We start from the raw sequence: 25,670 nt of genomic DNA, 5'->3' as shown, positions 1-25,670 counted from the left end.
ATAACTTCTCTTGTTTAAAGCTCTGTCTCTGCCCCTTTGCTTAGTATTTGCATGGCACAACACCTACATAAATGGTTTCTGGTTAGAAATGGTTAGAAATGAATATTAGGATGACTTTATTAAGAAAATAAAGCCACATATATAATACAGTACAAGCCTACTCACAAAATTCTCATTTATCTATTTTGCTAACCTTTAAATCAAACATTTTAAATGCCTGAGTCATAAATTATGGGTAAATCATGCTGAGATTCCAAAATCTGCTTCAGAAAGCAAACATTCATTAATCTGTAATCGGTGAAACTTCAGAAAGCAGTTTAAAAGACAGATTAAAACAATAAAGATGTACTGGGTCCATTGCCTTGCATACAACTATGTCAAAACACACAACAAAAATTCATTCACATAAATCTCTAGGTATGTGAGGATGTAGGATTAAATAAACTACAACAGTCTGCGATCACATGACAGAATAGACCTGCAAAGCTTATACTACATACACAGATGGTAAACAACAACAGTTGTCGCTGCACTAAGAATTACATCTCTGTAATCAATAATAGGAAGGAGGAACAGTTGGACAACTTGTTTCCTATTATGTTCACTTAGGCAACGTCTAGATCAATAAAGAGCATTAAGCCTCATACCAACTGCAGACAATGCCTGCTCAACATTCCTATTATATGGCAGCGATAGGTCCAGCTGTACTTCAAAATACTTGTAAATGGATAACAATTCTAATCTAACATTAAAAAAAGACAATGGTTCAAACAGGAGGCACGTGCGAGAATTTTTAAGCATATGAGAGAAGACAGACCTGTCATGACAGTTTTAGTATAACTCAAAGTCAGCTTATTTTGTCAAAGTATCCCATAATTACATTTTGCTACACTATAAAATATGTAGAAGATGCCACATGTTTTATATAAAAGAAAGAAAAAGCAATCAAGCATGGTATCACTGCCTTCCATATAGACTCAGTAATTATTTGAGCATGGTAAGTTGTTCACAGAAATTGAAAACTGAACTTGTACATCACTTTTAAGCCAATAAGACAATAAATTACAGATAATTAAATTTTTCGGTTTATCTATTTTTGAAATCTTTAGATTAAAAACAAGGCATTCTACTAAATGCTTGACTTACAAATCCATCATGCCCATATGAAAATTAAAACAAAGTGCTATATTAAACCCTTAGCTTTAGCTTCTTCGAAGGATAAATAAATCACAATATACTGTTTTCTTAATGCATCAGATTGAAGTAGTCTAACATCATGTTATGAGTCTTAATTTATTCTCGGACATTCCTTCAGTTTAAAGAGGACAATACAGGAAATTGAGTTGTTCTTACCTATTCCAATGAAGACTGCTTCATAGCCATTTTCTTTCAAGGTACTGAGTGTCATTCCATCAACAGCAAGGCCTTTACTAAAAATTATCTGGAAGAGTTAAAATTATTTGCTTTTTATCTGATAATATGAAAATAATTTCTACCATGTCCTGAATACTGACATCTTACAGAATCTTCCAGTGAACAACATTATTATTATTATTATTATTATTATTATTATTATTTTACTCTAAGCCAGGCTCAAAAGGACAGATCAGCTCTAATTTAAGAGGCCTAAACCAGACCTAGGCAAAACAACTTTCAATCACCTTCATACGCAGCCAATGTAAGCTAGCTTGGTTTCAACTGTAAGCTAAACGGGATTATAAAGCAATCTAAACAAACAAAATGTGCGCATGGATTGCAATATCGAGGTAAGGCTGAAAATGGCAGTTTTCTACTGTAAATAACTCTATTCAGTGTTGACTACAAAAGGTAATATTTCTAAGTGAAAATCAGAATTTAAGAAATATGATGTTGAAGCAGGAACCCAGCTTAGGGAACGTGTGTGCCAAATGGAACAATCACCCTATACAGCAACCAAAAAACCCAAGCAATTTAAGTTATTGCAAAAACAGCAGTAAGACTATGGGTTGCTTACAGAGAAGTAAAGAAAATAAAAGGCACCACTATTCTGCGTTAACAAGGGTTCTGAACAGAAAAACAAGCTGTGTTTCCCCACACAATATCAGGCACTTGGCATTTATGCAGAATACAGCATCAGGAGTTTCTTTGTGTTGTGCCTTGGAAGCTCACAGCCTTAATTTTTCTCTGAGATCACTAGCTAGCTAGAACACTTTTACGCCGAGAAAACACTAGGCAAAATAAATGGTGTTTTTGCAGATTCAGACCTGAAAAACCGGGCCAGAGTTGGACAAGTCTGAAGCGCACTCTGTGGAGACTGCAGCACACCCTACTTACTAGCAATGATGCCGGCTAGTCTGTGCAGTAAGGTAACAAAGATTTTCAAAACTATAAAAGAAATCAGTTTGGATTTGAATTGACAATTGTTTAACTCTAATTCAGCAAATAACAATACCTAGTCTGCAGTCACTGACATTGATTTATTGAATAACTGCAAAGTAACCTTCCACCTGCAACCTTGCCTTGAGCAGCCGCTGCACAGGTGGTTGTGGGTCTACAGCTGTTTTGAGAATGAAGGGGAGGAGTGTTTGCTATGTGTTCAGTGAGGCAACTATGGCAGTCACCTGTTGGAGGTCATGCAATTAGAGATGCACAAACCTACAGTACATTTCTGTCAAACCAAGGGGTTTTGAGTGCTTGTGATTCCTCTTCTGATACTTCGTGCTTTTTGACATGGCTATGTGTCTCTATCTCCCAACTTCAGACTCTCTGACTTGAATGTTTCCCCCAGATTTTTGATAAATCACTTATGCATTCTCTTTATCAAAATGCCAAGCTCCATTGTATAAGAACTGTGCTTTGTGATCTGAGTTCAGTTCTTCATGTCATTGCATATCTTGTTTGATGTTGAATCTACCTATATTCCATTTAGTGTACTTTTGAAAATGTGCTTTCCTCATAGCTGAAAAATGACAGATATAAGACAGCATAGAATACCTAAAACACTGACTCTTTTTTCCTTTTCTGGACTATTTTCTATCAGAACTGAAAAAGCCAGGTACAGCTGTAATCCTTTCAAGAATATGGGCTACAAGCTCACTGGCAACAAAACGCATTCCATAAATCGTCATTACATATTTTTTTTTTTTTGTCCTATTGTGTACATATGTTATGAAAATCTAATGAAGGAATTAAAATAGCAATATTGTTTTATGTAGGGATTCATAATACTCCTAGGGCCCAGCTCTCTAATCCTTATTCACCTGACTAATTCTTACTAATTTCAGTAGAATTACTTGAATAAACAGCACGGTTGAGCATTTAGACAATAGAGCACTTTCATTTGAAATGCTTTAAATAAACACCAGAAAATATTTCCAAGCTTGTAGAGGAATAAAGCTAAAGTACTTAACCAGCTTGCAAAAGGGTCAATTGCAAACCAGTGGCAGAGCTTGGAAGTAAATTTATACTGAAATTTTCTGCAGCATCTCAAAACAATAAAGGACTTGCACATCAGGATGACACAATGGCTCACCTGCAGAAGACTTTGTCATAGAAGAGCACTCCGGGGATCTGAGTTTTGTAGAGGCTTCCAGGAAACAATACCCAGCAAGTTCATTTAAAATACTCTCACTGCTTTGATTTTTACAGAATTCCTAACTACATGTCCAGTCTGTCAGCCTTTAAAATTTGCTTTGTAACCCAGGAAGAGTGAGAAAATGGATCTGTAGCATTTAAGGCTTTGCCTTACACCTAATCTGGGCACTTATGAGTTTCTCACTTAGGTCTTGGTATAAAAGTTTTTACAATATGAACAGCTTTTACAATATGAAGATTTTTACAATATTTTCTTGCTTGACTGAATGCTGTATTATTATGCTAAAAATGTTTTTCCCCCTCCTGCTACTGTAAAACTTGTTTTAGTGATGCATTCTGTGCTCCTATTAGAATGAGGAGCCCTCATACATACCATCTAAAGTTTAAGCTCAAGACATATATTAACAATAGAGTAACATACCCATTATTTATAAACAATACTCATTTAAAAAAATGTGCAGCAATTGCTTTCCAAAGAGTCGAATGACTGCCATTGTTTATAATAAATGATCACATTAACAATTTTATAATAAAATGCATCAAATTAATAAAGCAACTCATATACAGGACTGTATTATAAGCCATTAAGGGAAAAAAAAAAAAAAAACTTGGGAAGAGGGAAAAGAAGAGAAGGGAGAAGTATAAAATATGAATGTCTTAAGTAGTGCCAAACTTGCATGAAAAAACTCGATTAAAAAAAAAATCAAATCATTCAAATAGCTACATTGAACCCCTAAAGCAATTTAGGAATTTGTTTCTTACAGACAATTAATCACATGCAGACATGTCAGATGAGAACTATTGATTGCCCTTTTCTAAACTAGTGGCATTCAGACGGGAGACAGACAAATGCCCTGAGCAAGAGGAAGCATCTTCCTGCCTCTGTCTAGTGCAGCTTTTAATTGTTCTTTACTAATGTGCATGACATTTTGCTGTTAATCTTTGGCAGACTCCTTGTTCTTTTTTTTTTTTTTTTTCCTTTGAGCTACACATAGGCAGGATATATTTTTCATTACCTTCACTCCGAGATCCTTCATAAGTTCAGCTTCAAAATTCACTACATCGTATGGCAATCTGAACTGAGGGATTTCAGATGTGCTGAAATAAATAAAGAAAGCTTGTGATATACTTCCAGCTATAAGGAAGAAAGGTGAGTGGTGGTGCTTTTTAGCTGTTAAAAAATTAATACCTATAACATACTTTAGTTAATTCGGAGGTATTTGAATGGAAACGTTTTTGAGTCTTGGCTTTTTTAAATCTTTAGAGTGACAAAACAGCACTTTTCACACAATACTAAAAATCCAGATCAGAAGTAAGTTGAGGTCAATACTGCACACATTTGTAGATCTTACTCAATGAACGTTAAGCTCTGGTACAAAACAGCTTCAGCTCCACGCCTTTTGTTCACCAGTCATATTTAGCAGTAGATAAACTTATATTTCTAGGACGAGGTCTCATAGCTAGAAAAGTGAGGTCCTAGCAATCATTCAGGAATTTATTCAAAAAGAATCAAATTTCCCCTACCTAAAAATAGCAATATGTTATTTTGAGCAACGGTACTTAAAACTGTACCCTTGTCCACTTCTAGTTCATAACTTCCACAGTCTTTCAGGAGATACAAAGTCAGTAATTTTCTATCAGCTCTTAGTTTCTTGTTTTGTTTGCTTTTTTTTTTTTTTTTTTATTTGGCATCTAATAGTAGTTGGCTTTTTTTCTCTTGATTAAGATTAGGAATGACTTTAATGTCCCAGCACCATAGGTTTCCAGTAATGGAAAATTGTACCAACACAGAATCCAACTTCATATTCATTGGTACAGATCTTTATCTCCAATGAAATGACACATAAGCGCATGCCAGTTTTCTCTTATGGAGGCAAGTTATAGGTAAACACAGTGAAGCCCTATTTTAGATATTTTTGCTTGAAGGAGATAGAAAGATAGAACATGGAGAACAGTGAAATTTTCTCCGGAGATATTTCAAACCTTTGATTTAATCTGATGCCAAATTAATGGATCAATTATTTCAATAACAAAGCATGGGTACAAGAGATAGATTTCAGTCTTATTTTACATCTTGCTAGTGACAACCCCACCTTTATGATCCAACATTGATGGGCCAGAAGGATTTACTTAGTTTCACCAACTTTAATTATTTTGATGATAAATTGGTGTTTCTCCTTATTGTTTCTAATGCTGATGACCTTGCACCTTTTCTGACTAAAGCACAAAGAAAAATGCTCTAAATATCAAATATAATGGATATGAAATGACAGTGCAACTTTGATAGGTCATGGTAAGCAAAAAAAGCTTTCTGAGGAGGAAAATAATGCATCAGTATGATACAATTGAGATTGAATTAAAAAAATCTAATGAAAAAAAAAAAGGGAAGCTGTATTTTATCAAGTTGTCTGTGCTTTTGTTGAAGGCCTGTTGTTTCTCTAACTCTTAAAAAACTCAAAACAGACCTGGCTGTGTTATGTCACTGTCACAATTTGTAAATGCTTTCTTGCTCTTAATAAAAACTTAGTTACAGTTTCATTCTACGGAGTATAGATGTACACATGCCTGTCCTGTTTTAAACTGGAGTTGGTTTTATTTTTTTCCTGATAGTGTCTGGTGTCATTTAGCTGCTTGCCAAGTTAAACCACAACGGTGTTCACAGAAATATGCCTATATGCAAATACACATGATCCTGTGGGGACCCATGCATGCACATTTATGATGAATTAAAAAAACCTCTTATGAAAGTCAACTTTTAGCAGAATTACTGACGTACAATCTCTTCCAACAGACAATCTCTTCAGTGAAAATGCAGAGATAGAAGAAAAAAGCAAAGGTACAGGAGGATGAAGAACAACAGTCATGGATGGGAACATAGTCCCATGAATTCATCTCTTCAGTAATTTCATATAAGTTAGAGGAACTTGGACAGGTACTTTGTATTTCTCACAGATCACAAGTTGCTTTTGCCTAAAGGACATCCTTCTAATCTAGCAAAAGCAGGATTTTCTTATATTGCAAGTGAGTGACTTAACTAGGAGGAGTAGTGAAGTTTGTTCACTGTCTCTAAACAAGAGTATGATCTGCTCATGTCTTCTCTAAAACAAACTTTACACAAAGTAATGAAATATAAGAAAATCTGCCTATAAGTGTGAAAAACTGACATGTCCAAACAACTAAAGAGTTGTACTAGGCTTAAATACAACAATACTAAAACTGAAATCACTAAACAACTTTCCTTTATTGAAATATTTGTGAAAGTATAATCTGAGACACACACACACACACACACACACACACACAAAGGCACTTCCTAGTTAAAAACACTCAAAAGGGCAGAGCAAATTTTAGAAGGACCAAGCACTGCTCTTCCCTAGTAAAATTCCAAGTACAAAATTAATTCGATCTTGCTGGTAATTTGCAATTTACAAAGCCTTGAAAATATACCCATCGTTAACCTAAGCTTCTTAAAAGATCTACTGCGAAGATGTACAATTCCAGCAATGGGTGATTGCTGCCTCCTTTCTGTTCCAATATTAAAATCAAGATGAGTAAAACTGATGCCTTAACCAAGTTGTGAAACTTTCTTCAATGAATGGAAATAAAATTTGATTGTGACTGCTACATGCTCTTAAAAGTAAGATAAAGCAAAATGCACTGCTTGACCATAAAAACACAAAAAAAAAAAAAGAAAAAAAAAGTGGTGAAGGTTCTTTTTTCAATAGGACAAAAAATTAAGATCAATTTTAAACTCAAATTAAAACAAAGAACAGATGAAAATTAAGATAACATTCCTTCAAATACAAAAGCAGCAGGGAATTGCAGAAAGTACTGCATTTTATTCTTGTCTAACTTGCCATCAAATTTCATTTTTCAAAAAGAGTTCATTATTCACTATCACTTTTCAGAACAAAACTGATTTTAAATCCAGTATTCATGAAATATTATTTGCTACCAAACAGGTGAATAGGTATTTCATGTACTAAATATTAAATCATTTTATGGCAACTAGTTCAAGTGAAAGAGCTTCACTTGGTTAAATGCCCATGCATTAAAACCTTGATAATTACATAGAATACTTTTGAAACTCCCTGTGAAAAAAGTAATCAGTTCAACTTTTCCAGCATTGATTCTCTATCTTCCAGAGCTCTGAATAAGTATTTGACAGTATGACATTATGGATCAAATTCATTAACAGTGTCAACTCTATTGATTTCAGTAATGCTGCAATGAGAGAAATGTGAGTGCATCACCCTACTTTCTACTTTTAACATGTTTACAGAATAACAAATAAGTGGCTCCATTTTCAAGGTGTAAAATTTAATTTTGATTTTGAATTGGTTTCTCAATGGCTTCTGAAATACTTTCTCTTTTATTTTGCAGTTCCAATGAGCTTGTAAGATATGACTTCAACCATTGTTGAAGTGGTAAAAATTCATCTTCTAGTACAGAGGATGTGATACTGAACCTGAATCATGCAAATTATCAGCCAAGTGCTTACCATGTAGGCAAAATGCAAAGGTGCCCTCCTTTGTGTTCTTTACAATTTGTTGAAGGTTAAGAATTGCAGGGGGTTGATTTCAGTCATTTGCATTTTAAACAACTACTAATTATTTCACTAGGTAGAGCCGCAAGTACTTGTTTTCAATGTGGTTTTTTTTTTTCTTTTTTCTTTTTTTTAATTACCTTAAGCCACCAACATACTCCTGCTTCTCAAATATGGTGATGTTTGAATAGCCCAATCGAGCCAAAAAAGAAGCACAACTTAAACTTGCAGGTCCTGCACCAAGAAGTGCAATCTTCACATGATAAGCTTCAGGCATATCTTCTGGAGAAGGTAAGGAAGGGTTTCTGATCTGAGGAATGTTCATGGCTTTGAACACCTGAAAAGCAACACATTCAAAGGTTACATACAGACATCATACTCCCTCTTAAACATTTTGAGTAACATGGAGGAAGTTTCCACTAGTACTGTCACATGGATGTAATATTTCAGAATGCTTCATAAAACATTATCAAGACTATCATCTGACAATGTGTGCATTTATGAGGAATACTATAGTTAGTTTCGTACTTCTATGGTTCTTGCCTTAAAACAGTCTGAAGTCAGCTCTTTCACTACCTTAAACTTTAAAAAAGATCAGATGAGTCTGACAACAAAAGCATAGTAACACAAAGTCAGCCAGATGGCAAAGAACATCTAGAATATCAAACATTTCCTTCCAGAAGAGGTTCAGACTACTCTTTCACCTACCAAAATAATGTTATTTGAATAATGAAAAGGATTGCCCTGCTACTGAAGGGGCTCTGCTTCTTTCAGATACATTCTCTGTAATCCAGCAAAATTATTTATGGTTTGAGAGGACACACAACACATCACCGGGTAACTTGGAACTTTTATTAGAAAATGTCTCTTGTCTTCAGCATTGTATTTTCACAGTTAACTCCTACTGTAGATTTGCCCTCCTACATGATTCTAACATTTCAGATTAACTGACCCTCTAATTCAGATATCAAGCCAATATCATTATAACTGAGCGTCCAACAGTTGTATACATACCTGAAATTTCGGCTGCTCCCTCAGTGCCTCAATTTTTCAACTCTTAAATAGAGATGATCTCCTCCATTCTACCTTAACTACTAAAAGTACTTGGGAACAGCCTCTGACCATTTCTCTCTGCACAAAATTCTTACTGCAACATCACATTTTATTCCAGATTTGTTCTAAATCAGTTCTTCATACAGCCATAAAGGTAAGAGGATAAGGCAGAGGTGTTCTGGCAAGATTTCACCATCCTCTGTATGTACATACATCAGCGGGGGAGGAATTGAGTCTCTACCTTGTATAACTTGCAAAAAGTACAGAAAAGACCCATGGCCCTTATAGGCTACTAAAGATCAGGAGTATGGAAGAGTAGAGTAACACCTTCATTTTATTTTAGATATTAGTGAAAGTATACAGATCCCAAAGAGTATATCTTTATAGGAGAAGCACAATATTATACCAAAAGGATACAAGAGTTCATTGCATTGGGATTTTGAGTCCTATCACAAACACTTCAAAGGCTGCCCCTGAATACTACCAGACTTTTTCCCACTTACTTCAACACAGGAGTGCATTATAAAAGCACTAACGAGCCCTTTAAAATATATAATTTTTATTTGTCTTATTAAATAGCTTAAATATGATATTCATTAAGTTTACCTAGTTCTTTTTTTTACTATCCTTAAAATTGTAGAAGCAGTTAAACTTTCAAGTTAAACTTTGACAATTCCTCTCATGAATAGAATTTTTCATTTATGTTTTGAATCAATGTTCATTTTCTTCATGCGCACTTGAGCACCCATGCTAGGTAAACCAATCATTAGTTTCTTCTCCCCACTAAACTTTGTGTCAAATTCCACCAGTATTAGTAAATTGACATAGCATTTTAAAAAAACTGCAAGAAACAAGAGACAGATAATTGTTTTTTTTTTAAAAAAAAAGAGTCATTTCAACCTGACAATTCATACAATATGGGAAGGTTTAATGTGGTTATTAATGGAATTTACAGGCTGAAAAGCTGAAATTATACTGTGAAACTAGACAGTGATAACAAAAATGCAATAGGATATTTATAAAATGTCTGCTTCATTACATTCACATAGGAAAGGCTTGAATTATACCAAATTTCCATTGAAGTCTCATGCAGTTGCTTTAGAAGATTACTCAGTGATGCAAATTGTATAACTTGCATATTTAATGTCCATAATGATCACTATGAATATGCACATAGTTAATAAATTTTGTACTGAATTTGCATTGTTGATATTATTTTTATATTTATTATTGAACAGTCATACCTAACAACTGAATGTTATACTAAGGCCCAGTAGTACTCTAATACAGTGCTAGGCTTCACAACCAAGCACTCATGCAGGAAATGCTAGCAGTTCAGGACGAATGCTCAACTTTAATTCTGCCTATTTGCCAATAGGTTGAAACTGCCTTTATGCAGCAGAGCCAGCTTGTGTGGCAATATCTTGCCATCTGGAATTCAGTGGCAGTTTTGCATATTAAGGCTGGCAGGGTAACTGTGTGAAAATAGCAAACTGCTTCAGTGCATTTCAAAAGATTTTTACTCACCTCATGGTGAAGTTTCACTACACTGTAATTCATCTAATTAAATATCACTGAGTTCTTCAGTGCAGTACATTTGCGTACAGAAATAACTGTCTTGCTAGTATGTGTTCATTACCACATTACATGCAATTGCCCTCTCCAATTCTTTTTATCCTATAGTCAGTAAATCCTAATCCTTTCTTCTCGCTTGTCCAACTTTCTCTCAAAAATGCGATTTCATTTTTGTTTGAAGCTTTTTGTTTGTTCGTTTTTAATTTTTTTTGCAATCAAATCATTCAGAAAAATGAGTCTATACACTGAATTTTAAAGCTCAGCCTTTCAGCAAGAAGACTCAGACATCAACCCCATATCTGCCTTTCCTTCCAGTTCTCTCACAGAAACAAAACAAATTAATAGCATACTGTAGAAAAATTTATGTAACTTGCCCAAATATCAGCAAGTCTTCCATGCTCGGCATAGGAAGCCAAAACACCTCAGATTCATCCCTGAACTATCATGCACTCTCCATCAAAATAATAATAGATTACAATCTGACTTAAAATAGGAAATAACTTAAAGACTTGCTACAGTAGAAGCTAATGCCAGGAAATAGAGCTGTCTTTCTGTCTGTTCTGCTGCCTCAGCTCTGCAGAGCAGTTCTCCTCAGCCAAGGCAGCGCGCCCACCTCTGCAGGCGGTGCTGAGGGGCCTGTGGCCGTGTCAGGAATCATTCATCTGGGTGCAGCATGGCAGCAGCTGGAGCTCCAGGAGAACCACCACCTCATCTCACTTACATGAAGACTCACTAAAGGTGTCAATGTACAACTAAGAGCAGCCTGGGCCTATGGGTACAGTGCACCCTCTGTCAGGGTGTTCCCTCTGGGCAGCCGCTGCCCCCTCAGCTGCAGTGGGTGAGGGAAGGATTGGCCCTCAGCACAGCCCTTCAAGCCCACCACCCTGCTGAGGTGCCCCAAAGGTAAAGGCATCAGGAGAAAAAGAGTATCAGAGTTCCTTCTCCAATTGCTTTATGCTGTAACAACAGCCAAAACACATCTCATAAGGGGAACAAATTACCTGAGCTGTAGCTGTTATGAGTCTCACAGTGCTAAACAATCTAGTATTGAAATTGAGTATGCAGAGATTAAAATAATACATTTTCTATTTAGATTGTGCTGCTCATTTCAGAATGATTAACTAGAAACACGAGAGACACTTTAGATTCAGAAAAACAAAATGTTGAGGCTTCTTAGTAACAATACTTCAGAATGCAATAGACCATGTATCCTTTTCTTCGACAGTCTTACAAACTTGTGTTCCAGTAACCAGTAATTTCAGTTTATTTTGTGGGACTGACAGTCATATAACTCATGCCCACATGTATTGTCACTGCAGTCTCAGTATATTTTCTCTGAACTTGTGTTCCAAAAAAACAGAGATGTTTCCTGGTTCTTAAGCACTCAAGCAAAGGAGACAGATAAAGACATTAATATAATTTTGACCTGTGCAGCAGCAGGTGTAACCTGCGCTTGACACTCATCATTTATAATAGTGAGCTTTTACTCCATGTTATTCTCTAGATGCAACAGTTACCGTGGTAACTGCATCCCAGTATACACATGCTATATCACACATAAAAGGACATTTCCTTTAGTATGTTTGTTCCTCTTTCCACATTTAATTGTCAAAATCCACAATTTTTCAGACTGGATTATAATTTACTCTGAAAATGAGGTTAACATAGTTACAAAACTATATGAAAGAGTAGAAGGAAAAAGCTTGAGTGTAAGGTGCCATGATTCTTGCTCCACCATGTGCAAGACTAACATTTAACAATTAGGGAGTTTTATCTGCAGTACGAGCAGATGATCAGTCATTGTTCAGAAGCACAAAGGGGCATACGTTGCATCCATATATTTTCCATTTTAAACCTATATTCCTGCTTTACTGCAATTTTATCTTTCATCTTAGCTAGCAGTTGTGCCTTCTTATTATTGCTCTCTTGTAATGCAGCAAGTTTAAGATCCTCAGACTAATTCCAAGGGAAAAAAGAAAAAAACCTAAAATTGGCTTTACACACAATGGAGTTTTCAGTAAATAAGTCCCTGTGGGACAAACTATTACACAGTGCATGAGAATTATCATGCAGCTCTCATTAACAGTACCACATGTTGCACACCCAAATCACACAATTTGCTAAGTTACTCATATAGGTAAAAGCAATGAACATGCTTCATTCACCATATCTGGGACAATTCCTGTATTAGCAGTTACAAGTACATTTACACAAGTACAATACATTTTCTCGAGTATTTAAATCTGTTTTTTAATAATAATTGCTTCATGGAAGCCCTCACGCTATTGGATTTCCTGCAATTACACACATATTCAGTGTAAAAATTAACTGAATGAAAGCTAAAAAAAATATTTACTACTAAAGTGACTGCCTATTATTTCTAACTATAAGCGCACTATGTGTAACAGTACAAAAACAGTAAGGAGAGTAAAATTTACTAAAATGTTATGTTAGAGTGTTAAGTAAAACTGTACACCGATTTTATTTTGCTAGAACTGTTGACACTGATATATCATTTAAACAAACTTGGTATATCATGAGGAAATGCATTCTGAGCTATTCATCCTTTCCGCCATTTCATATCAATCATTTTGCTAGCAATGAGCTTTTTTAATAGATTTCTAAAGATTCTTGAAGAAAAATGGTAGATATTTAGCATTATCTATCAAGCCATAATTCCTCTCTATTAATCATAGCATTGGGCTTAATAGGTAACACAAATCAAGTTTTACCAGATATTACTTGCATTTCTTTCCTAAACAGTAATATTTCAGTATTATATTTATTATCTACCTGACAAACGTTTATTTTTTTTTCTTTATAAGTTTTCTGCTTTTCAGAAAACATTAAGTTTTCACATATATGGAATAAAAGCCATTAGAAGCATTGATAAAATAATCTCTTAACTGATAAAATTCAATATATAGGTGTTCAATATATAGGTAGAAAAATGCAGTTCAATGTCTACAGCCTCATTCCTGCAAAAAAGAACTTTGATTCAAACTATACTGATTCTTACTTCTGTATGTTCAAATCCCATGCACATTTAAGTAGATAAGCACTTAAGTAACATAGGCTACAGAAGGTTCAGCTAACAGAAAAGTTTAACAGATGCTCCAGAAGATTTACAATCTCCTGGTAAGAAGAAAGATCTACAAATAGATAAAGAAACCTGCATCAGGTAGCAATATTTGCTCAGTGAATCACGACCCACAGTCATTGAAAAGAGGGTGTGAAATCGACAAATGACAGAAGAATAAGAAACTGTTCTTACAGACGTATCATCTGTTACTTCCAGATTAATTTACATTTCTATTTTGGTCTGTCCTACAAAGACATTTTTGCAGTCTTTGTAAAGGTGACTGGCATGTTGTCATATGTTTGTAAAAATAACCAGTCAAATGGCTCAAGATACAGAAGAGGGGCACAATCATCAGTTACGGATAGTATAAAATCTGCTATTTCAATATATGCATATGCCTTTTTTTTTAAAAAAAAAAAAAAACAAAAAACATAGCCAATTACGTAGACTTCCCCACTTGCACGGAGATCAAATGAGAAATTTTACACAAAGATACTTCAGGCAGATCAGAAGAGGTACCACATGAGGCCATCCGTTAGATACAACCTCTCCATGCCTTCAAAAGAACAAGATGTTGCCTCCACCTTCTTCATGTAAATCTCAAGCACTAAAATCAGTACAGAGGCCTAAATAACACATGCGCTCCTAGCAGAAACCTTTGAAAAGCATCTTATCATCAAGTAGCAAGTAACAACCTTCTGTGGCTAAAATTGTAAAATCATAGAATCGTTAGAGCTGGAAGGGACCTTTAAAGGTCATCTAGCCCTACTCCTCTGCAATGAACAGGGACACACACAGCTAGATCAGGTTGCTCAGTGTCTGGTCCAGCCTGGCCTTGAAAGTCTCCATACATATTTACATTTACTAACTTATATATTTATAAGTATACACATGTACATCTACATATTTCTAAGTAGATGAACTCAGACATGTATTTCAGGCCAACCTGAATTTATTTACACAGTTATTGGCAAGACAGGTCAGTAAAATGTCTAAATCATCTGAAAGTTTTCCTTTGCCCAAAAGAAAATACAACTGCACACTAGTCCTGCACTTGGGGGAGAGGGAAATGACAAGAGAATAGTTTCAGGAGCTGCCACAAATTTGTCAGTATGTACCATATTACACTGCATATACATGTTAAGGAGAAATAAATGACACCTTGTTTTGTCTGTACTACTAGCAGCACCTGAAATTACTAAAACATGTCCCTTTCTGAGAAGTAAATGAAACCAATACTTGGGCATGGATATCTCTTTTTACTATTGATCCTCATTGAAAACAGCAATTTTGGGGTAAAATTTAAATTGATTTTTTTTTTTTGTGACTTTTCAAAAGCATGCATTAAGTTACATACAGCAAAGCTTTACACATATATAATAATAATAAAAACCTCTCAAAAAGAAAAGATGTCAAAGCAACATATCCATATGCAACATTAAAACAAAATGAAAGTTTTCATCAAGGGGATGAGAAAGCCAAGTACTTCTGGATAGTAAATAATACCTACCAATTTGTAGTGGGAGAGCAGTTCTCCCTTTACCACCAGACCTAGCATTCTTGTAGAGATGTGAGGCTTCACAGAGAAGGGTTTATTACAGTCAGAAGAAGTTAAATTCTGTTGTAGGAATTACCTTATGCTCAGAAGAGTGCTGTAAATACTTAGTGTGCAGCTACAGATGCAGGTACATTTGACCTTTTTCCCATTGCAGCCTGCCTCAGTAAGATCCATGTTTTAACCTGGTTTATATAAATCTTCCCTTTAAAATAAATTAACTCAACTTCTAGTATTTCTTGTTCACATCTGATGTTCCTTATGTTCCCATAAAGTGTTCCATTAAAAAAGAAGTTTTAAGGTTCTGAATGTGCTGTTAGATAAAGGATAATTATTTTAACTTCCTACGTCTTTATTTTATTAATACAACTTTTTTTGTTTAATCATTAACAAAGACATTCACTTAGACAATATTATTTGGTGGATACAAAGCATTTCAGGCATTTGCAAGTACCACCTACCTCAGTAGCAAACTGCTGCAATCCACCAATATTAATTGGCCCCTCCTCAGTAGCATACAAATTGCAGCCACCAACGCAAAGGTCTGACGTGGGACACACCATTCCACATGTCAGACCAAGTGGATTGTCAGAAAAAATCATTTTGGCAGCTCCATAATAGTTCTGGAGAAAAGAAAACAAAAGAAGAGTCACGCATCACGGAAAAGAAAAATCTATCAGAAATACAAAATGTTTCAACTGGCTAGTAGAATACTATATAAATATAATAAATAAGGCTGACATTATTTAAATGCACCACATTACACAAATTTCAAAGGTTCTGCAAAAAAAGAGTCAACAGAATTGTCGATTATGCAAAGAAAGCACTTTTCTTTTTAGCTTGCAAAATTATCATAAACATCTTCAGATTTAGGTAGTTGTAGGATTAACAAATCTGTGTTAGACAACTTGTAAATACTTTCTCCATTTCTAGGTTAATTAGGCAGCAGTTGAGTTGTAACCTTTGTTGAAGGTCTGACCAGACAGCACTAGTTAGACTATCAGTTCTTTACACAGGGAATGAAACGTTTATTCTACACATCTGTGCACACTATCTCTGCAGATGTGTCTACATCACATCAGTAGCATCAATTGTCCCACGCCTGTGATTTCTATCTAATTGCCTGCAGATTTGAGCTACTGAATTGTTTGAACTCTTTTTCCTCACTCACAGGCATATAAGAGCAAACACTTATTTCCCCATTTCCCTAAGCAGCAAAACAGAGGACTGATTAAAGATTCCACGTAAAATTTACAATTTAACACATACTCAGTATTCAGTGTACAGCTTCAAAAAAGGAATGGTTTCCTGATGTATAAGATAACTAGTAAGTTTTGTTCCCATAATAAAAAATAATGAATATTCACAACCTTATAGTGTCTGATGTAGTCAGAAAGCAACTTTCTTTTTTGACTGAAGTCTTATTTGGAGGGAGAGAACTACTGATGAACATTCTGTACTTATATTACATTTACATCATTGAAATTAGGGTGTAATTAAAGCAAACATTTAATATCTTTTCTTCTATATGGTAAATATAAAAGTTAATTTAATTGTAGGCTCTGTTTTCGTCTTCATTTTACCACTTCTCACCTCCCTCTAAAAGCCTCACCAAGGAAAGCCCATAAAAGAGTTACTAATTTCTTAATACCAGAATCTCTTTTAAAGGCAGCTACAGTTCAGAAGACTGTAACAGTATTTCTTAGAATTAGCACATAGTTGAGGTTCCACAAAAGTTTTTTAGTTGAGAAATTAATGCAGGGATCTTGTTCCAGCTATTTCCAAAACATTAATAACTGAAGGATGAAAGAACAACATGTATTCTTGTTCCGTCCACTTCTTCCTCATTCCGATCTTCAGTAATCATCACTATCATGAAACTGTTCTTGTAACAAATCACTTTATCACTCTGTCCCAGGGCAGATGATGCAGAATAATCCAGGTGTAGAATTCGAAGGACATGAAGGACTCAGTCACAATAGACCCTCTGCAATGCCTCAGTGCTATTGTGTGCCATGTAAGCTAATGTACTGAGAAGCATTTAGTAAAAGTGAATACTATACCAAGGTGAGCAAGAATCCAGTTATGAATAAAAAGAAGTTATCAAGATCTGACAGTATAACAAACAATGGGCAACAGGACTTCAGGTAACAGGAAGCTCAAATTCACCAGAAGGCATATCAGAAGACTGAATGTAAATTTTTTGAAGTTAAATCAGATGCTAAAGACTCCGCTAGAAATTCCCAAAAGAATGCCAATTTTTAAGAAATATACTTAGACAAAATTGGAACTTTTGCTTACAGATGCACAGCATGAGAGCCTGTCCATCACCTGGAAACACAAAACAGCTACCCAGCTGTATTTTAATAGTGTCTGAGAAAATCCTATGAAAATCCATTGAAATTCTAGTCCTAGCTAAACAAGCAAACCCTTTACAAGACTGTTCTGGGAGAATTTCTTTCAATCATTTTGCCTGTAATACCTGTGGGCATTACCATGCCCAGTTCTCATTTATTCCAACATAAAGAAGCATTAGATAAACATACATTCCAGATATCAGCAAAACCTTTTGCTCTGCCAGATAGATGTTACCAGTTTTGATACACCAGAGACTGCAAAAGCTGCTAAAAACAACCAGTAAAGACATTATAAACTCAATTCATAAGCTAAAACGCAGAAGTCTAGTTATACTGGACATATCTCTGACATAACCATGCAGACAGAGGTGACAGTCAATGTAAGAGCCCCATGCCTTTTTGAAGCAGCACTCAGAGGCCAGCCTAGACACCACAGAGCATTTCAAATGTCAACAGACTCCTGTTCCTCAGGCAATTACATCTAGTTATTCCTTTTCCACTCCAAAGGGAAAAATCACAAACTCGTTCTGAGGACTTTCCTTACCAAATCAAAGAAGAAACAGTTTAAAGAATGTTTAAGTTTGATGTCTCCCAATGTATGAAGATCATGTTTTTCCTTTCTGTATTTTTAAGGATTATTAATTTTATTTTCTGATCCAAGAAAAACAATTATTATCATGTACATTTTTATTTAAGTAACTTCATTACAAATATGTTCTACATTTTTAGGCCTTTTAATTAATATCAATGTACAAACCTAGTCATTATACCTAAAAAGTAAATCTGCTGAATTATTTCTATTTAAAATTAATTTATTATATATCTGTTAAGTATGTAAGGATGTCACACTTGAGCTGTGCCACTACAGGCAGTGTCAACACAGCTGGCACATTTTACTTGCTCTGCAAATCCAAACTGAAATTTAAGTACAGCTATGCCACAGAGCAGATAGATAGGACCAGGTTCATTGTGGATATAGGACTGAGATCATGGCTTACTAAGGGAACACCTACAGAAACCTGCCTCAGGACTTCACGTAAGTCCAGCAAGTAGGCTGAACTCAAAGTAAAGGAACTTAGGCCAACTGCTGCTGGACTCCAAATCAGGAGGAAGCATGGTGGAATACAATAAGGCAAGGCTCTAATTTGGGGAATTATGAAGAGCTGCTGCCGTGATAGTGAGCTACTGATGCCACCACTAATAGTGGCATCACCTGAGCAACTGATGTTTAGGAACCCTTACTCCCTAAAGAGAGTACTGAAATATATATAGTACATTTTTATCACACTAAATATAACAATCACACAATCACAGAGGTTGGAAGGAACCTTTGGTAATCATCTAGTCCAACCCTCCCGCTAAATCAGGTTTTTTAGACAAGTTTGCACAGGAAAGGACAGTGGAGATCCCACAGCCTCTCTGGTCAGCTTGTTCCAGTGCTCTGGAATTGTCAATGTAAATAAATTTTTCCTCATGTTCATGTGGAACTTACTGCATTCCAGTTTGCTATTTGTCCTGTCACTGGGCACCACCTAAAAGAGCCTAACCTTACCCACTTGACTTCCACCCTTTAGATATTTATAAGCATTGATAAAATTCCCTCACAGTCTTGTCTCCTCCAAGCAGAACAGTCCCAGGTCTCAGCCTTTCCTCATAAGGGCTCCAGTACCTTAATCATCTTTGCAGCCCTCTGATGCACCCCCTAAAAGTTCCCTTTCTTTACTGAACTGGGGAGCCCAGAACTGGACACAGTACTCCAGATGGAGCCTATGCAGGGCAGAGTAGAGAGGGAGAATGACCTCCCTCAACCTGCTGACCATGCTCTTTTTAATGCACCCCAGGACACCATTGGCCATAGGGGCACACTGCTGACTCATGGCTAACCTGTTGCCCACCAGAACACACAGAGCTCTGCAGAGTTCATCTCCAGCAGGTCAGCCTCCTAACCTGTACTGATGTATGAAATTATTCTTCTCCAGGTGTAGGACTCTTAAATTTGCCCTTGTTGAACCTCATCAGTTTCCTCTCCACTGAATTCTCCTGCCTGTCCATTTCTCACTTCTGGCACGTCAGCCACTCCTCCAAGCTTTGCAACATCAGCAATATTAAGACATCAGGTAAGTGTATCAAAGAGCATCTCTCTCTTCTAGTCTTACATCTGAAAAGTCTTAATGATAAATTAATTAAAAGGCTGTCACAACTGAAGTTCAAAGCATTCCACTTACATTTTGGGAGAAGGGCAATACTGACAGCAGGGCAAATCTTCTGTGTTACTTCACTAGCTGTGCTAAGGGGGACACCTCTAAAGATGAAGGGGAAGTACAGGTTAAGCGCTGACTTAGTTTCTACATCTGCCAGTGAAAAAGCCACCATATTATATATGTAGAAGAGCTATAGCTCCCTAACTGTCCTACTTCATGCCCTGTTTCAGCTTTCACCTTCCAAACCAGCAGTGTAACTGCCGTTCCCACTGATACTGTTCACTGCCAGTGACAGAATATGGTCTCACGCTGCCATTATGACTATACACAGCGGTCTGAGAGCAAGCCTGTCTGCAGCCTTTGTAATGCTCACACAGGGATAAGGCAAGAGCAGGACCAGGAGTTCAAATTCACTTCATTTCTTTGTCCTTTCATTCTGTTTATTTACTCTGCTTTCACTGTGCTGAGTTATTATCCGATATTGCAAAGTTTATTTAAAAAAACATTTTGCAATATTTCCACAAAAACTGAAGAAATAAATTCTAGAAAGTTACACTAAATGGTGTTATATAGACTGTGCAATACCACTGCAAACCATCATTTGCTGCAGTAAAAATGAGTATTTTCAGAATATGGGCAATAACTTTAATGTTTAGTTTATGAACATTTTGGGCTTATATATTTTTTCCCAAATAGACAATATGTATTAGTGATCATTACAATTATTAGTGACATTTAAGGCAGAATACTTAATTCACTATTGATCATTTTATTTCCAGAAAAACAGGCTGCACACAAAACAGATGCGAGGCACAAACACAGCAAGCTGGTAACTGCACACCAAATGCAGTACATGAGAGCTGAGTTAAAGGCAGGCAAAATTCATTAAAATCACTAAGTTACTCCAGCATATGGAATGATGCAAACTATCTTAATAGTTTGGAGTGTTTTCTTAGCTTCTGAGACAATGACTCAGTAGGCTAGCTTCTTACAAAACATCACAGAGGAAACAAGCCTAAACCTACAATGAAACTAGAATGTTTCCAAATTCTTAAAGGAGATAAATGTCTGCTCATGCCTTTGTTCATAAAATTTCTTTTCCTGTGCACTTCCATAGAAATAAATTAATCTAAAATGGATAGGATGTTTTGTGGTTTCCTACATCAAAATGTCAATAAATACTACTTTGCTAAAATAGGGAACAAAAACAAGCCTTAAATAGACATCAATAATCAGTAGAAACCAGGCAAAGGAGGATCTCCACATGTATCATTTGGAGACATTATATAATTTGCATGCAAATGAGACTGTTTTTTGCTTGGAAAAAAAAACTATTAAAACACATAGGATCAATACAGAGAGACCAGAAGAAATTGCATTTACTATCAGGAAATGCTTATAGCATCTTTTCTTTCATTTAATTTAACAGCTTTTTCTATAAACTCCTTATGCATCAGGGTATTTTGATATTGCAGTTTTCTCAAAAAAAAAAAAAAAAAGATACACATTATTGTGCTTTTTGCAATAAAAATGAAAACATTGACTTCATCAGGATTATGGGATAGAGTGAATATATTAAAAAAAGAAAGAAGTAATTTCCTTTTCTTCTGGGTGAAGCTTAAAAAAAGAGGCATACAAAAAAATATGTGGGAAAATTCCACCTCCATCTCTATCCACATTCATGCTTCACAATAGCCTTAAAATTTACTCAAACTCTGCTGGATTAAAATGTCCACGTACTGAAGAACCACTATTTAAAGTACATTGTTGTATAAATAGCATTTTTCACATTGACACACACCAGTTCAAACATAACAAGAAATGCCCCCAGTCTGTCAGCTCCCCACCAAAATGTCTTCCCAGAAGAATGAGCAAAACATAACAGCTAACCAAATCATACATATTCTATACAATAATGTGGATGATTTTTAATCAATCCAGAAATCTTTCACATCATTTGACTTATGTCATCATAACAGGACTGTAATTTCACACAGTGTCACTGTCTTTTTATGAAAAAGAACGGAAGAAATATCTTGTACTGTCATTTTGTCCTTTGTAGTCTAGAATGTGAGAGATTCCTTAATTGACATAGTGTCATCGCAAAAGTCTATTCTACATAATTACACTATGGCAACTGAAACCAGCTGTCAGCCATTCCATTACACTAAGTACAAACAGACATCTTAAGAAAAGTCATTGCTTCAAGTACATCAATTTAACACCATTACTACTTTTCCTTTTAAATGTTTTGTGTATTCGGTGACCTGAAATACACAAAGATTAACAGAGAAAGCTGAACAAAACAGCAATTTCAAAAGCCTACAGAATCAAAGTAGTACTTAGAAATTAATTGTGATGCATATCTGTATATAATTATCACCAATCATCGAGCAGCTTTCTGACTTCAACAATATTTCACTGTATTAACAGTATCCCTCTTACAGTATTTTACATATAAACTTATGATCTTCTACAGTCTTTCCAATATCATATAAGACGTCCTTTGTTAATTTACCTTGAGTTTCTCTGCAACAGAAGAGCCATTATTCTGTTTCTCTCAACTGTCGTACTACTAAGTCCTACCACCCTTTTTCTCCTTTCATTTTCTTTTAATGATCCCATAGTTTCCTGTCTTTTGTCTTCCTTTGTCAACACACTTTTTCTTCTTTCTCATTTGACACATATTACCACATACATTTTCTCCTTTAATCCCTCAATCTCCCAAACTTTGGATTCATCTTAACCCCTTGGGTATCCATCTCCTAGCCTCCAGTTTGTTTGGTCCTCCATTTCTCCTTTGAAAATACTTCTTTCAATTTCATCTTAACTTAAATGTTTGTCTTAAATCTAAAAACTTGATATTACCCAGAAGGTAATGTGGCTTTTTTTCCCCTCTATTAGTATTTTTTAATTATTATTTTAAATGATTGCCAGAGGCTTATATCTACTTATGGAGCCCGTTAGAAAACGGTTGACATGTCAGCTCTGACCACATACAGGAGGTGGCCCTCCTGAACAAGGAGAAAACTGCTGGATCAACATCAAGAATCAAGATACTACTGTAAGACCTGAGAAAAAAACATGAGAGCTTGTAACATGGGGGCACAGGGACAGAGTGTGACTTTGAATATCCAGATCACAAAAATATTTCTGCATCCTCAGTTCTTCATTATAGACTCAGACCATACAGGATGAGTCTCTCACTCCTTATGTCTATGTCATATAACACAACTTAATATCCCTATGTCTGAACTGCACCATCAGTTTTTCAACGCAACTACTCAACCATGAAGGTGCCCAGTAACAACAAACTCTGAGACCGACTCACTGCACAGTACAAAGTTAGACTGGTGAGCAGCTGCTGGCAGCTTCCTCTGGCACTCTCCTAACAAAAGGAGAGCTGGACAGGCAGTCAGCCCTTAGGCTGAAAGCTGTAGGATTTCATGCTGCTATAAAACTTGGTTGTACAGCTCTAAGGGATAGAGGGTGTTGGAGCCCCATTTTATTAAGTTCTTGTTGCTTTGATATATCAACATAAGGAAAGGAGGGCAAAAATTCTTAAGTTCTCTGCCAATACTATTTCAGAGTAGATAAGGAAGCAGGGGAAGCTTCCTTCTGCAGCAGTTAAATGCATTTTCTTTTCCCTTAGGTTCTTTTTTTTTTTTTTTAAATTTTAAAAGAAGAGAATGAAGATGGCTCTTGTCCATTACAAAACAAAGAATTTACTCTTTGCTGTGTGAAGGTTGTACCATAAAGGCAGCACATCACATTCTGTTGCTCAAAAACGAACATAGTGCATACATGGGGAATTTGAATTTGGTCTCTGAGACACATGCAAGCAGTCTGCAAATGAGAAAGGATAACTGGGAAGACACAATAGACTAGATTAGACCTTTGTAAAGTGGGGTTGTAATCCAGTTTGTAAGGAGAAGGAGAATGAACGTTGTGGCCCCAACTGTACTGAGTCGCAGTGGCCTAGCACAACGCACCATAAGTGACATCCTTCCCTCAGAAAGGCGCAAGGCACACTGAGCCTGGCAACTCAATTACCCTCTCAACCCAGAAACAATCATTCCTTCCCTTTCTCTCTTCTACTCTTGATCTGAAGTCTAACAGCAGAACAGCAAGGAATGACTACATTGTACACGGTCTGTAAACATCTAAAAAGCTGCAGGCTTTAGAGAACAAGAATCTCTGACCTTTTATGATTACTAGAGCAGCTTTCCAACAAAGCAAACTGCGTACAACACAGCTCTCAAATACCTAACAAAGTAATTCATTTTTAGTATGCTGCTATCCACATACATGTGTATTAATAATGAACAATATTTAAATACCTGAGTACAATACTGTTTACTGCTTAGACACATAGGAGGTTGAGGAATTCACTGAATTGCATCTCCTATAAACAACTAAACTTTGAAAACTATCTTCAAGGACATTTAACAAAACCTTGACAGTATTTACACTAATACAAAAATATTCAGCAAGCATATTGCTGAATGATATCTAAATGATCTTTTTAATAAAAATTCAGAAAAAAATATATTAAACTACTGAATAATTGAGAAATTACTTTGTTGCCATTATAAACTTTCAAAATTATAAATCAGAAGTTTCAGTGTGGTTTCCAAAAATGCACTGCTCTTGTCTTCTGTCTCCTCAAATAGCAGATGATGCAGGTACCTCAAATACTACAGAATGAAATGGGAGAGAGGCCAATCCAGTACCAGCCACATCGGCAGGTCCTCATGTCAGCTCTGCCAAGGCCAGGACTTCAAGTGAATCATTTCAACTTTCTGTATCTCCCTCTTAACTTCCACCTTAACTCTAGCAATTAACAAAAACATAGAATACTTCTATTTAAAAAAAAAAAAAAAAAGTTGTTTTAAACTGGGTACAGAAGCTACTGCCAGGGATGGGGTCCAAAAAAGAAAGGCTGTGACTACATTTTGGTAATCTGAAATACTTGGGTTTTTCTTTAAGGAGTAAGTCTCCCAGAAGAATAGCAGTATACTGCAATTCTTTTCTAAAGCAGGATTTCCTGATAAAACAGCAACTGATCGTATCAAATGCTCAGAGCAAAAGCACAGGCTTACCTAGAAGCTGAACCTTCCAAGATGCTTTAAAAGTTATCAAAAAGCCAAATTCTACAGGGTTGACCTGACTCACTATCCACCTACAAGAAAAATCTGTCTCTATTAAAATCCTGAAGAATGCATCCATTGTTGGTAGCGTGATAAAGACTTCACATCTTTAAGGTAGATTCCTCCTATTATTCCAGTATATCTTTGCCAAAATCTAACACTCCAAGCTCTTCAGTCAACTCATCTTGACTTTCTCTGCTCTGCAATGGATTTGCAGAATTCAGAATGAATCAGCTATTAAAATGACTTGCCCTTTCTGGCAAATCACAAAAGGGCATCACATTTCTGATGGCTATAAGAGTTTAAAAGGGCCACCAAATCTCATTCCAGGATGATGCTGGTGCCAGTTCTTATATCTCCTGCTGTAATATTCAGTTTGCCTTCCCTGACTTTTTACTCCCAGCTTTCTTATTTCAATTATCAGGCCCCTATTTTATCTTCAACAACACATCATCCTACCATAGCTACTACCTTTTAGACAGTAGCATAACAAATCCTTGATCAAGTAAAACACTTTCATAAAATTTGCTTTACACTTCCTAAGGAAACTACTGCACAATTACAAGACTAGAGCTTTT

At 35.9% G+C, this 25,670-nt stretch overlaps 1 protein-coding gene across 2 annotated transcripts in view; it reads right to left on the bottom strand.

The window, feature by feature from the left end:
• Positions 1-25,670, bottom strand: part of DPYD (dihydropyrimidine dehydrogenase) — a 317,433-nt gene that overhangs the window by 213,209 nt on the left and 78,554 nt on the right. For both annotated transcript variants that reach the window (XM_042818948.1, XM_042818949.1), the window contains 4 exons: positions 15,846-16,007; positions 8,260-8,456; positions 4,590-4,671; positions 1,354-1,441 (listed from right to left, as the gene is read on the bottom strand). In XM_042818948.1, the coding sequence (XP_042674882.1) occupies positions 1,354-1,441; positions 4,590-4,671; positions 8,260-8,456; positions 15,846-16,007 (529 nt within the window). The remainder of the gene's footprint in view (positions 1-1,353; positions 1,442-4,589; positions 4,672-8,259; positions 8,457-15,845; positions 16,008-25,670) is intronic.

Source organism: Centrocercus urophasianus, unplaced genomic scaffold, assembly GCF_019232065.1.
Source record: "Centrocercus urophasianus isolate 14NV4802_14NV808 unplaced genomic scaffold, USGS_Curo_1.0 seq_18, whole genome shotgun sequence".
Lineage (NCBI taxonomy): Eukaryota > Metazoa > Chordata > Aves > Galliformes > Phasianidae > Centrocercus > Centrocercus urophasianus.
This window is presented reverse-complemented; position numbering and strand designations above follow the sequence as displayed.